This window comes from Toxoplasma gondii, chromosome V (genome assembly GCF_000006565.2).
Source record: "Toxoplasma gondii ME49 chromosome V, whole genome shotgun sequence".
Taxonomy (NCBI): Eukaryota; Apicomplexa; class Conoidasida; order Eucoccidiorida; family Sarcocystidae; genus Toxoplasma; species Toxoplasma gondii.
The window spans coordinates 1,773,652-1,786,283 of NC_031472.1; the positions used below are offsets into that span (position 1 = coordinate 1,773,652).

Genomic DNA, 12,632 nt, shown 5'->3' on the forward strand with positions numbered 1-12,632 from the left:
GCTAAAACATACAAGGAACTTGACAAGCATAACTAGATACATACATATAAACGACAAACGGACACCACGATTTTAGATCGTTTGGTACAGAATCCACGAGCGCTCAACGGAAACCGAGGCAGAGTCGACCTGTGGTTCGTGCACTGCTTCTCTGCGTGGAGCGACCACCGCGTTTTACTTGGATTTTGTGTACCCGGAGCAGCATGACGTCCGTGATTCATAGACGATTGTCGACTCCGGACAGTCTGGGTTTTGCCCAGACGGAGTTTCGTCGTTCCGTTGCACATCTGTCGAGTTGCCTATCCGGGCAGAGATGTAGCGATCCATAGAAGAGAAAACCTGGGTCGAGACATGAAATACTCAATATATGCCGTCATCCGGGACCAGATGGACAGCTTCCATGAGGACGTCATTGCAGTTTCTTTGAGCGCAGAACAGGATTCTGTCAGAAAATGACTTCGGGGTAATGGGGACGTGTGCGTGCTTGTCAACCGAGGTCCGGCCCTAGTAGCCAGCTGACGTTGCAGGCCATACGTAATTTTTCGTACGCAGTACGGCCCACTCCCGTCATGGGTGGTTTGCGGTCCCTGCCATGTCATCATACGGTGCATTCAACGTTTTCGCGTTGTAGTGCAACCTTAACTGTAATCATTAAAGGAAGTCCCTCGCTGTTTTACCTGCCAGCAATTGTATCACAGTCGAAATCATAAACAAACATTTATTCTTTGGTAAACAGAAACGATTTTCATAAAAACACAGCACATCGGCAGAACAATAACTGGTGGCATTAACGGTAAAGAACTGCCTCAAGACGGCTGTGTCCGTGATAATGCCTTTATCGCGGTATCTTAATGAATGATGGTATCTAAACCTTTTATTGGTGGTTTCACCCATCTCCAGGCAGACCGTTGGAAACCTCGCGCGACGCTTGTGTCACTTCCACATCAGTGACGAAGAAGTGTCACACGTCCTTTCAAGAAAACGGTTTGGATTATCGTTGCGTCATTCCACATTTTGAGTACCCTGCAGGACCCCTTCAATTTTCGGATAGAGACCAACTTCTATTTACGCAAGATATGCCTTTACCAACAGATATCTTGCAAGCGATGCACCTCATGTCTCACATATGGGAGGTCCCGGTTATAAACTGTTCCGCCGTGCTAGGACGAAGATACTCTCCAGTGACACTACATACCCACAGGAGTTTCTGCACAATGTCGTCCATTTGTCTGTATCGTCCACATGGCGTGTAGCAGGAACTCACATATGTAAAATTACATATATACAATAATTACTTCTGCCTGCTGTATCGATGTCATCGAGCTGTGTCCAAATAATTTTTGTAGCAAGCATAGGTACCTGTCGGCTTAGGCCCTTTTCATGGAGTGATCCGCAGTCACATCCACCCCACAGAACGATAGTCCGGGACACGTTTCGCTGTGGAGTGTTACGGCATGGCTGGTTTAGAAAGAGGGATCATAACGCCCTCAAACGGGAACGCGTAAAACCGGCTTCTGTGTCAAAGGGCGTCAGTCCAGTGCAGCCCATCGTCAACACCAGTTCATCCAGCAGACTTGAGTGAGACTTTGTCTCTCTTCTAACAACTGCCCTTCATGTGCGTAGCTGTTGAGGGCATTCCTGCGTTTATTGAATGTTACCCGGCCACTGTCTTTGCTCAGATTCACTGCAGGGTAGTTGTATCCCGACCACAACATGACAGTCAACAAATGACGGTGACTCTTTTAAGAGATCTGGATGTGCGGTCGCTCGCGGACGGCCGTCATCCCCCTTGTTGCTTGTTCGTGATGCAAGACGTCATGTCGTTTCCTGCACCGGTTTCAATGTGTTTCCCTTTTGAAAGCGTAGAGCCAAAATGGCTTGTTCTTTGAAGCTGCATACGAGTTGGCACCACGGTTTTGGGGGCCGCTATCCTGAAGATGTACAGTTTATTTCACAAATTTGCTAGACAAACGCCGCGCACGCCAGTCCAGGATTACACGCACGGTGAAACAAAGAACATGACCGTCCGACGCTGAGCGCGAACGGCGGGAAATGAACACGAAGTAAGGTCATGGGAGTCTGGTTATAAGAGAGTACAGCTCTCCTCATGCACCCTAATTGCATAGTGTTGTTAACTCAGCAGAGCTGAGAGCAACGTGGGAGCAACGTTGCGGAAAGTTTGGTGGCACAAGCTGTAGTACGGTGATTCTGCGTAGACACATACATACATCAGTGCTAATCTGACATCCGCACAACGATGCCTGGCTACAGGTAATCGCTGCCAGTCGATCGCCGCAAGCGTACACCATCAGGAAACATTGGAATGGGTATTCAACAGTTTACTATTTCCAGCCTGCCAGTTGAGACGATTTTTCCATCGATGCACCGGTGTCCTTTAATGGCTGAGCTTTAATGTGGCGATGCCGCCGATACCAGCCGACACATACCGCCGTTTTCTGCGTATTCCGTAGCCTTCCCGTATCATGTGTTTAGGCCATTCCGTGTACGCCCAACTGCGATACTAAATAACCAACGCCATTGTCCTCGGGCCAAGTCAATAACAAGGATATCAGCCCGGTGATGGTTTAGTGTACCAGTCACTGTGCAGCCTCAACGTCCTTAGCAGAGCGATTCATTTCTTGCCAGACGAGCTCACGCTCTTCTAGGTCACCGAGTACTGGCAGAATCCACCTGTCAAGAAGCCTGGAGACAAGCTTGCCCTCTTTGTCCTCCTGGCAAAGTGAATGGTACATATCCGGAACAAGCCACATGGCCGTGCGCGCATGATTACCACTGCTGGTTGCAGCGCCATAACGGAAGAAAAGACGCATGTAGTCTTCTGGTTTTTGAGTTCGTAGGCGTTCGACTTCTTCGACAGGAACTCGGCGACCGCTCTCATCAACGATGACCCCCTGCACTTGTCTCCAAAGCCGCTTCTGCTGACTGATAACGGGCTCCGGTACGGGCTTTTCAGCCGGCTTCTCCTCAGCGGTGCAGTTGAAGAACCAGCCGCCTAGCTGTCTCCTCTCATTTGCCTTCTCGTTTTGAAGACGTTCACGCTCTTCGATTTCTTGGATCATTGCCTTCACCGTATCAGTGGCTTCCATCATGACAATCTTATCGACCAGCCTCACCTTGGCCTCGACGAGGTCAACGCGTTGCACTCGCCCTGTAGAGCCTCCGCAGCACGCCAGCAGCCCTGCACCACTCGCTGGCACCTCCTTCACCCACTGGACTTCCTCGACTCCAACGAAGCCTTCCGCCGCCTCGCGCTTCGCCCTCTGTATGTCTTCTGTGTCAAATCGTCTCAAGTGCGAAGGTCGAACAAACGTGCCTGGGCGCAAAATACCATCTGTCCCTTCTTCCATAGTCGCAAGCTGCATTTCTTTGTCGAGGATCTTGTTCACCTCCATCAGCTTCTTCACACGCTCATGTACGCCTTGGTTGTCCCCTTGCGCCGTCTCTTGCGATTGCGCATCTTCGTGTGACGCAGCTTCGTCTCTCGCTTCGCTGTTCTCATGTGCAGATTCCCCACTATGCGAAGTGACGGACCCAAGACAAAGGCCCTCCACAGTGTCCTCATACCGTGAATCCTGAGTCTCGCCGAAAGACCGACTGCCGGTGTGGGTCAATACTGGTCTCGGCTGGGACGTTTGGGACTGAACAGACAACTCCGCGCTCAGTGGGCGATTTGTGACTACTTCGACATAGCCACTGTCGTCGTTCTCGGTGCTGAATTCAACCGCAGTGTCCTTCTCAGACTCATCTTCTTGGCAAGCATCGGGATGCACGCACGACACGCACGATCCGCTGTGTCCCTGTTCCTCTGGAAGTTCGCCCAGTTGAACGAGAATATCCCTGGAGCCCTGGATGCGGCCTCCAATCCTCTTGAAGAAGTACGCAGCGCCACGGGGATTTGCAGTTGTGTCCGCCAGACTCTGAACTAACAGAACGTTCACATAGTACGCTAACTTTGCCCTCTCCGAAAGAATTCGTTCCTGAGGCAAACGAGAGGCGTTTTTTTCTGCCTCCTGAGCCGCTGCCAGTTCGTGCAGGCGCCAAGGCTTCACGGACGAGTCCTGGTTCTCAACTTCGTCCTTGAGCCAGGGAGCCAGGTCCGGAGCTTCGGAAGCATTCTTTTTATTTTCGCCTACCACAGTGGCCAAAACGTTCGGGCGCTTTGTGCGCATCATTTCCATCCATCGACGATGCTTTTCTTGCCAGTCTTTCAGAGAAAAGGTCTGCGTTGAATCACGTTCAACGGGCGTAAGAAGCCATCGGGCGTCATCCATTGCTGAATCGATGCCGTGAGCAATCTGGGTGTACATCGTCTGCGGAGTCAGACCCTTGATTGTCATGGTGTCGTTTTTGTACCATACATTATATTCGGGCATGAGTGGGTTTTGTTGATGCATCCGGAAGCCCATCAAGCCCCCTAGTGGGTGGGATGAATCGCGGGTAGATCCAAAGCAGCGCGCAATTCGTGTCATAATTCCCTCTGTGTGTTTGCCTTTTCCCTTACGCATCTCCTCGGGAGTGATTTCCTTCAGCGTAAGCAGAGGGGACAGCAGCACAAGTCCAGCAATCGGGATTGGGCGTGCCTGCACTGTGATGTGCTCCACTGGAACCTCCTTCTTTCCCTTGCCCCTGTGAAGACAGTACTGAGGGTCCGTGGCGTATTGCATACCCGGAACCTCGCGTCCCGCCTCAGAACTCTGCGAAGTCCCTGTTGTTGTAGACTGCTCCGAAGCACCCACTGCATCGGCAGGCTTCGCCGGAGGAACATGGGGCTTCCCCAGCTTCCCTTGGCGGGCAAGCATCTCAACAGCACGCGCAGCAATCGTCGCCCCCAGACCCTGTCCCATGATGAAAATGGGCAGAGTTGAATTGCGGCAAACTTCTTCGAGGAGCCAGCAAGCATCCTCAGCGAATTCATCAAAACTAGACGGCAATTCATAGTTCTTCCCTTCGACGACCTTCGAGAGCCCGTGGCCCTGGAGATCAATCGCGTGCACGTCCAGGCCCGCGTCATTGAATTTTTGCACCCACGAGTCCTCATAGTGTGACGCCTTACGCAAGCGCATGAACTCCTTTTTCTCTACTTCCGTGGCTTCCGTATCTTCTTCCATCTGCTGGCGCTCTTCGATAGAGAGCGGCGGCAAGTGCTTGAGCCACTCAAACATAGTATGTGTGCCCTGGTCATGAAGAAGAACAACTGCACCGCGGGCAGGGCCCGTGGTAGTGGTCCATGTGTATCGCATAATAGGTTGATCTCTCACATTGTGGAAAATAGCAACTTTCGGGTAGCGCAACTCGATGTAGTCTATTGAGAAGGGCGGCAACCGGGGGTGTGGCCATTCCTCGAGCTTAGTCTCAGAGCCACAAATGACCGACGAGCAAACAGCTGTGTCCGTCTCCGCGGGTGACCGCGGTGACACCGGGGTAACATCACGCGGAGGAGCCATCCTGCATTAAATGAGAATCCCGGTGGGGAAAACGACGATCCCGTCCACTCGCGTGCTACTTGTTCGTCCGGCTCACCACGCCACCAACTGCCCGTCAACACGCAACTACGTACTACCGCACGAGAAACCAAGAAGCGCAGAATTGGGCGTTCAGTGACAACAGAAAGCGCACATCATTCAATCACACCTCACGCTGTTGAGGCCGCTGGCAGCACTTCTCGCGGATTCAGCAACAGTGCGCACCGTCAAGCTCCTCAGATTTAGGTCCAGTCGGGCAGAGCTACAAACGTAAAAACGCGGCTTGCTCGACGGATGCGAGTGTGTCGTCTGAAACATCGGCGGATGGAAAAAAGCGCTCTGTGCGGTGAAGCCTAATTCCACATCAAGATTCGGAAATGCAGCTCGACAGCTGAGAGGTGATTTACTCACTGCTCCCGTTGCATCGCGATTGTCGAGCGACTCAGGTGGCGGAAACTCCCGTGCGCAATCGAAGCTTGCGGAGTGGAAGCTGTCATGTAAGTGCGCTGCGTCAGCGAATTCCGGAGCAGGGCTGTGCGCTAATGGCATGGGGCTAACTGTGGCGGAATAACGAGCAAGGACGAGCATCATCGAAATCTTGAGAGACGGAACTGAAGCTATCCGTTGTAATCTCGCCCGCCATCCGTTCTTTTGCTGAATAAATAGGTCACTAGTCTGAGCATCGACCACGGCGCATCCGCTCAATAGCAAGGTCACATTTCTGCTCCTGCGATGTCCACTCCGAACTCATGTGCAAGTAATTACAGGTACACCTTGTACTCTATCGGTGTGCCGTAAAGATGAATTCTCTTTCAACGCTAGCTTCCCAGAGACACCTACAGGCGTAATGAAAAAGTCACTTCTTGCCTTCTGACTCGTAAGTAGGCGCTGTGTGCGTGGACCGACGTGTCACTAGACAAGATGACAGACACCCGAAATCGAGGAAGCGCAACAAATGCGCGAACTGGTGTGCAGCAGTCGCTGAAAGGTGAGAATGAACAACTGACGCAACATCTGATTGGTGTTGCGGTAATAATAAAACAGGGTCAAGGACCTGCACTTGCGTTTGGAGTGCATTCCCGCCCAATCCAAAAAACTTCGGCTTGCAGTCTGTACGGACGCGGTTTGGGGTGCCTTTGGACTCCTATACTTTCAGCAACTTCGTTGTCCAAGTTTCATGTCATAGGACGGAACAGTTCTTTGAGACACTCCCGTCGTGACGTTTCTGGTGTGGCAGTAATGAGGGAATGTTCACTCGGCGTTAACCGCGCTGCGTTGTCCAGGGCGCCGCACCTACGGGATATTGTTGGTTCCAGTCGTAACTCAGAACAAGGCTCTCGCATTGGCACACCCCTCAGTGGTAAAGTCAGCTTGAACTGCACAAGAGTACAGTCCCGCAAACGTTCGTCCGACACACAGTCGCTGGTCAGACATTCGCTGTCATGGCACCTCTCAGGACGAGCCTTTGGCTCTAGGCTACGCAGCTGTGGCGCAGTCTCCGATCACAACCAGGTAAAACAGTTTCCGATGTGTTGGTCAGTGTGTCAGGTCTTCCGTAGCTACAATGAACTCCGAAAACGCATTCACGAACACCAAGTGTGCGTGAATTGGCCACGCCGTTGCTGAATCAATCGCTACGTCGCACCGCTGTACATTTATCCGTTGCTTCTCGTGTGTTCTCTCCAGTTGTTTCAGTTATCAAGAGAAAGTCGTAAAACATTTCACGCTTTCTGGGTGGACCTCAGCTGATCGGGGAACTGGACGTCGACCGCGGCGGTACTGGCACATCAGTGTGTTAGTTCCTGTGAAGTGCTAGTTGTTGTGGTCCTCCGCCAATCGGTGACGGTGTTTACCAAAGGGAACTGGAACAAACATCAATTCCTTGCCTTGAAGTAGTTCCAGTAACGGAAACCTTGAGTAACCTTGCACGTCTTCTACAGCGAGAGAGGCGCCCTTCACTCTGTTGCTTCTGCTCTTCGCTCGATTCTGTCTCGGCGAGAATGTTCGGATACCTCGACGAGCATCGTGTAAGGAAGGACGAACATCATGGAATAGAAAACAACCAAAACCATGCGTAGGTGTTGCTGCTTCACGGTATGGCATTGGTTGTGTATCTTGAGTGATGTACGAGGAAACGACTGAACAGCGTCGGTAGTCGTTGTAACACGCCGACAGTACTGTGCTCGTGAAAATGAACACCCGAGCCATCCATGGAGCTGATGAGGCATCTAGCTGGTCTCCTTCACGACGTCGGCGGCGCATTCAGGTCAACATTCAGTGGGGATTGCATCATTCTTATTGTGTGTAAAGTGTGTTTCTCTTCGTTAGAGAAGTGGTACTGAAGGAGCACCCCTTCGCGCTACCCGGTTTCCTCGCAGTCACATGTTCGTATCGAACGGCACGAAGGCTGGTGCTCATCTACCAGAGAGTGCGAAAAGAGTACTTTTATCTCGTCTCGGCGTTTTACTTTCAGCACCTTCTCACAAGCAACTCTATCAGACTTAAGGGGCATATGCTGATCTCACGACAATCTTGGATACCCATATCCATAGTGACAAATCGTCGGAGCGCGTAGAGAGTAGCACGGTACGTACTGTTTCATCATTTAATGAATTCGGTTCGTAAGTCAACACTATCGTTCAAAAGCCCGCTTTTCTGGGTTATGGTATGTTGCCTACGGTTCTGACTACCTTGGACGTTTTTCTTAGATGAATCTTATCAGTCACAGTAGCTTCTGTTTCCGTAGCGGCAAGTACATCCGACACTGTGGAGGTATTTACAAAGTTTACAGTTTGCGGCAATCGCAACATGCGCCTTACAACCCATTTCCTGGTCTCATCTTTCTCTGTGGAGTTGTCCTTAGGTGCGCAGCATTTTCGGAGCTTGTTTTGACTCTGCGTGTCCCATGGAGCAACAAGTAACACGTCGATCTTCCATCATAAATGGTGAACTGGAGCGTCATCATTGAATCAGCAGCAGTTTTAGTGAAATCATTGTGTTATATGCATCATATGGTGTAAAGGAGGAGCATCAGTGCGGCAGTTGGCTGAATGGCGTTTTTCATCGTCCCCATGCTACAGTTCGGGTGTTGGCATCCACTCCAGACCCACCTATGCCGCACCACGGAATTGATCGATCGAAGTTGTGGAGCAAGATACACATCTCAACAAAGACCTTCACTGTCGGTATATAAATGGATCCATTGGTAATTTTGCGCTTTGAAAAGCGTTTCTATGTGACAGCGTTACACACGTACCCAACCCCTTCTTGACGTGAGCCAGATCTCCCAGCTTCTGGAGTCTCAGGGCTGCCACCGCGCTCCAAGTCAGGGGCTTAGTTCTTGACCATACCTTTCTATCATCCAAATCTGATCGACTGGTATGGCCAGAAGGGCCCTTCTCTAAGCGTTGAAGGGCACAACAGAAACGAGTGCTGAGGGCATTTGACTAGCATCCACCCACAGCAATATTCTTCACAGTCACTGACTGACTCTCATCCATCGCATGTGCATTATTTTCTAGAATGCGTGTCACACATACCACCCATTTGCGTATCGTATCAACGCAGCTCCGTGTCGCGTACGTTCCTCACTGGCCAGGACAGTACATTGTGAATAAGTGGCAGAGCGAAGGAAGCGGCAGTTGCATTCCAACATTTGATACTGCTAATGGCAGCTAAATGCCACTAAAGCGAGGGAATTCTCGGTGTTCCCGTGTTCCCTGAAAGGTATTTGGAAGACTCTGCGGTAATAGAGGAGGTACATAATGTACACTCGCAGTGGGAGGTCATAAGTGTTTAAAAACGAAAAAAAGTGGTGAAAATTAAAGTTAGCGTCTAATATATATCCAGTATCCACAGGGATTAGTTGTTAAAATTCCAATTTGGTGGAAGTTTGAAGTTTAGTTCACAATCGACTGCTAGTATGTCTCTGCCAGCTGTAGATCTGGCTGCGAGGAAGACTTGCATGCACATGCGTAATGTTTCATATTCAAATCGGTTGTGGGTTAGCATCGGCCTTCAACCTGACTCCCCTGCCTCGTTTTCCCTATAAGAATGACAGCTTTGTGGTTTTCATTGTTTAATACGTTGCTGACAACTGTGTGGTACCGCTCAATGTGGAACAGACGAGCTCTGCTTTGCTTTTCTTCACAAGGTCCACTGATTGCTCCTACCGCGCTGCGCAGCGGACAACCGTAGATCTCCACAATAAGACAGTGTCATTTTTTCCCGAAAACAGACTCAGCTGCTGCTCAGCATTCGTTTGTTTCTAGGCGGCACACAGGGGCGAGTGACACCTGTGATGCCAAGTATTCTGTCAGAACCGTAGACTTGCCTACGGTAAGTCGAAAGACCGCCGCTCGACACAACGTAACCAGCAACTCACTGCTTTTCCGGAAGCTCTATTTTCGCCGGTACATGCAAAGCCTTTGATATACATTTTTCACCAGTTTTGGGGGGGCGCTGCTGATGTAGACTCGCTTCTTTCTGGCATCCGGGGCAGAGTTGCAATTCTGCGGCGGCGGTGGCGGTTTGGGCGCCTTCCTTGTTTCACGCTTCGTCGACTGGCTCGTGGACGTGTCCTGATTACAGGCAGTAGCTCAAAAGCGCAATCACAAAACAGAAGGTTTTTTAATCTTCTCGTCTTATTGGCTTCCGTCGCAACCTCCTGGAGTTAGACATAATGACAAGCAAAGAAGCGCGGTCGGTCATCGACCTCAACAAGTTCCTTAACCAGCGCGTTCGAGTCAAATTCAGTGGAGGGCGAGAGAGTGAGTTGCCAAGGGGACTCTGATTTATCGGGGAACGGCTTAACTACGATGGTGCTTGAAGCGCTAAACTGCTCTTCGAGGAGCGAAGCGGTGATAGCGAGTATACAGTCGCAGAGTCTGCGACCGGCCAGCAATGCCACAGCTTTTTGTGGGAGAAAATCCGGGGACGACAGGATTCATTAGCGCTTTGGGAGCCTAGGGGTGGTGGCTTCTTGTGCGCCTGTGCGAGGATTTCGAGTACAAGTTGTGGTTAGTTGTTGTGGTAGGATTGACAGCCAGTCCTGGTTTGCGTAAGGTTCCTGTGGAAAGAGAAGGCGTACTAGCGATGCGATGCCAAACCACGGGGAGACTGATATCGTATCTGTGGTTTGTGTGGGTGGCTGTGGACGTTGCCAGGCAAACGCAACGTCTGATATCGCTGCAAGGACTCTCATAGATGTGGCGTGGCCCGTGTACTTGAGAACAGCATCACATGCGGAAGTATGTTCAATTCGACGTAGTGTTGGGATTATTTGCTTTATTTTGTTCAGTTACGGGTGTGCTGAAAGGACATGACGCCGTCTCGAATCTCGTTCTCGACGAAACTGAAGAATTCCTGAGAGGTGAGCTACCGTGTCTTATGCCGTGCTGTGTTACATTTCTGCGCCGGGTCGTCGCGAGGTTGTCTGTAGGATAGAGATGGCGTGGTTACACTTGTGCAGAGGTAGTGAATGAATTACCAGGTTTACCTGTATGGTGTGTAGATGGCGTTGTGTGGACGGAGAACTGTAGCAGCAAGACAACCAGAACTGTGACAAGCTGCAAGCGTAACACATCAAGCACGAAGCACAATGGACAGAAGGCAATCTCGTAAGCAGTACTGGGGGAGAAGCCAAGTTTTTCGGCACCACTTAAGAACCAGTGACAAAGGGTGGTAATCTGTGTTACGGGCGGAAGTTGACGTACAGTTGTTTGCACTGAAGTGGGGCTTCTGCCTATGTTCCAGATGACTGGTTGAACCAAGTATAGAAAGCAAGATCTATGAGAACCAGCGGAAAACGTGTACACGATACTGTTGGGTTTGTGTGTGTCCGTGCTAGAAACTGTTTTTGGTTTATCAGGCGCACGGATGCAAGAGCGCCAGTAGAACGGCTTGTCCTGGATGTAAACGATTGCGACAGTGCTTGTTTTCATGGTATTAGTTGGAAAGCGTTGTGTGTCTGTGTCTTCGCAGATCCTGAGGACCCATACAAGCTGCTAGATCAAACCCGAACCCTGGGCTTGATAGTCGCTCGTGGAACTGCTGTGGTGCTGATTTCGCCGGTGGACGGCACAGAAGAAATAGCGAATCCGTTTGTAGACGCGTCTTCGTAAGCGGGAAACTTTGTTGCGTAAAATCGTTTTTGTAACAGTGCAAACACCATCTGCAGTATGATCAGTTGAGGGTCGAGACTTCTTCGCACCTGCTTTGTGCACCACACTTTGCTTCCGATAAACTCGCTGTAGAACAGCTTGCGCGTGTGAGAGCAAGACACCACTTCCTTGGACTGTGCTCTTCTCAGATTCATGAGACTTTGAAGATACCGGTTGCACTCAAGAAATGCACTGAGTGCGCAGTCCGCTGTTGATCGACATTGCTGAAAGAAAAGGAGCGGGCCCCTTAGCGGCTGGACTAGATGCTATGCCCTTGATATTCAGTCGTAAGGGGTCAAATAACACCCGCGGTCGTCTTTTGTGGAGCACATAAGAGTGTGATCCGCTGAATCACACTTGAGGTGGCCCCTGAGTCCGAGCAAATCCAGAGCCCGTGGGATGTTCCTGGCTTCTAGTTTTCGGCAGACCCAAAGAAGATGTAGAAATGATAACAGAATGTTTACACATAGCATGAATTGCCGTATTATTCATCGAAACAGAGGATTACAACCTGACATGATACCTGTTACGAACAGTGCACTGCCCCATACAGCAGGCAGATACTCAGTCGACGTGCACAGCGCTTATGTGGTCTGATTATCACCTCTGGTCAGCTGATAGAGCGCACATACGTTAGGAGGGAAGTTTCTTCTGTCAGATAATACCTGCCGTAGTGTTTTGCTGTGAGGGTCTTACTCTGTCAAGCCACTCACACCGTCATGCTCGCTGGCCTCGGGTGATTTCTGAATCAAAGCTCAGCTTTTGGTTCCCTTATATGTATCGTGTACACATAAAACAGACACATGAACTGCTTAATAGCTGCTCAAAATCCAGAACCACACCGAAGAGGGCTAGGGCAGAGTAGTTTTTTTTCGCCTGTCTGTGGCTGGAATGTTGCGGTGTTCTCCGCGGTCAACTACCACGCCGGCGGGTCGTTCACCGCGTGTCTATCGACAGTGTACGCCATTCCTGTATATTGTGACCGCGC

The 12,632-nt window shown here is 50.6% G+C and overlaps 3 protein-coding genes across 3 annotated transcripts; 2 read left to right on the forward strand and 1 right to left on the reverse strand.

Moving 5' to 3' along the window:
- Positions 1–696: 696 nt before the first annotated feature.
- Positions 697–6,661, reverse strand: TGME49_286580 (hypothetical protein). Its single transcript, XM_002369243.2, has one exon. The coding sequence runs from the start codon at positions 5,463–5,465 to the stop codon at positions 2,598–2,600; it is 2,868 nt and encodes a 955-aa protein (XP_002369284.1). The 5' UTR covers positions 5,466–6,661; the 3' UTR covers positions 697–2,597.
- On the forward strand, positions 6,125–8,669 carry TGME49_286570 (hypothetical protein). Its single transcript, XM_018781987.1, has 4 exons — positions 6,125–6,471; positions 6,940–6,995; positions 7,424–7,510; positions 7,957–8,669. The coding sequence occupies exons 1-4, from the start codon at positions 6,405–6,407 to the stop codon at positions 8,056–8,058; spliced, it is 312 nt and encodes a 103-aa protein (XP_018637779.1). The 5' UTR covers positions 6,125–6,404; the 3' UTR covers positions 8,059–8,669.
- Positions 8,670–9,530: 861 nt separating this feature from the next.
- TGME49_286560 (U6 snRNA-associated Sm family protein) lies at positions 9,531–11,705 on the forward strand. Its single transcript, XM_002369241.2, has 4 exons — positions 9,531–9,821; positions 10,074–10,252; positions 10,783–10,854; positions 11,466–11,705. The coding sequence occupies exons 2-4, from the start codon at positions 10,165–10,167 to the stop codon at positions 11,603–11,605; spliced, it is 300 nt and encodes a 99-aa protein (XP_002369282.1). The 5' UTR covers positions 9,531–9,821; positions 10,074–10,164; the 3' UTR covers positions 11,606–11,705.
- Positions 11,706–12,632: the final 927 nt, after the last annotated feature.

What these genes read in the sequence shown, in the direction of transcription:
- TGME49_286580 (XM_002369243.2), bottom strand. Translation starts at nt 5,465, where the DNA reads ATGGCTCCTCCGCGTGATGTTACCCCGGTGTCACCGCGGTCACCCGCG.
- TGME49_286570 (XM_018781987.1), top strand. Translation starts at nt 6,405, where the DNA reads ATGACAGACACCCGAAATCGAGGAAGCGCAACAAATGCGCGAACTGGT. An exon ending in CAGTCTCCGATCACAACCAG is followed by an intron (nt 6,996 to 7,423) that starts GTAAAACAGTTT and finishes CGTCTTCTACAG; the next exon opens with CGAGAGAGGCGCCCTTCACT. An exon ending in GATACCTCGACGAGCATCGT is followed by an intron (nt 7,511 to 7,956) that starts GTAAGGAAGGAC and finishes TTTTACTTTCAG; the next exon opens with CACCTTCTCACAAGCAACTC.
- TGME49_286560 (XM_002369241.2), top strand. Translation starts at nt 10,165, where the DNA reads ATGACAAGCAAAGAAGCGCGGTCGGTCATCGACCTCAACAAGTTCCTT. An exon ending in ATTCAGTGGAGGGCGAGAGA is followed by an intron (nt 10,253 to 10,782) that starts GTGAGTTGCCAA and finishes TATTTTGTTCAG; the next exon opens with TTACGGGTGTGCTGAAAGGA. An exon ending in AACTGAAGAATTCCTGAGAG is followed by an intron (nt 10,855 to 11,465) that starts GTGAGCTACCGT and finishes GTGTCTTCGCAG; the next exon opens with ATCCTGAGGACCCATACAAG.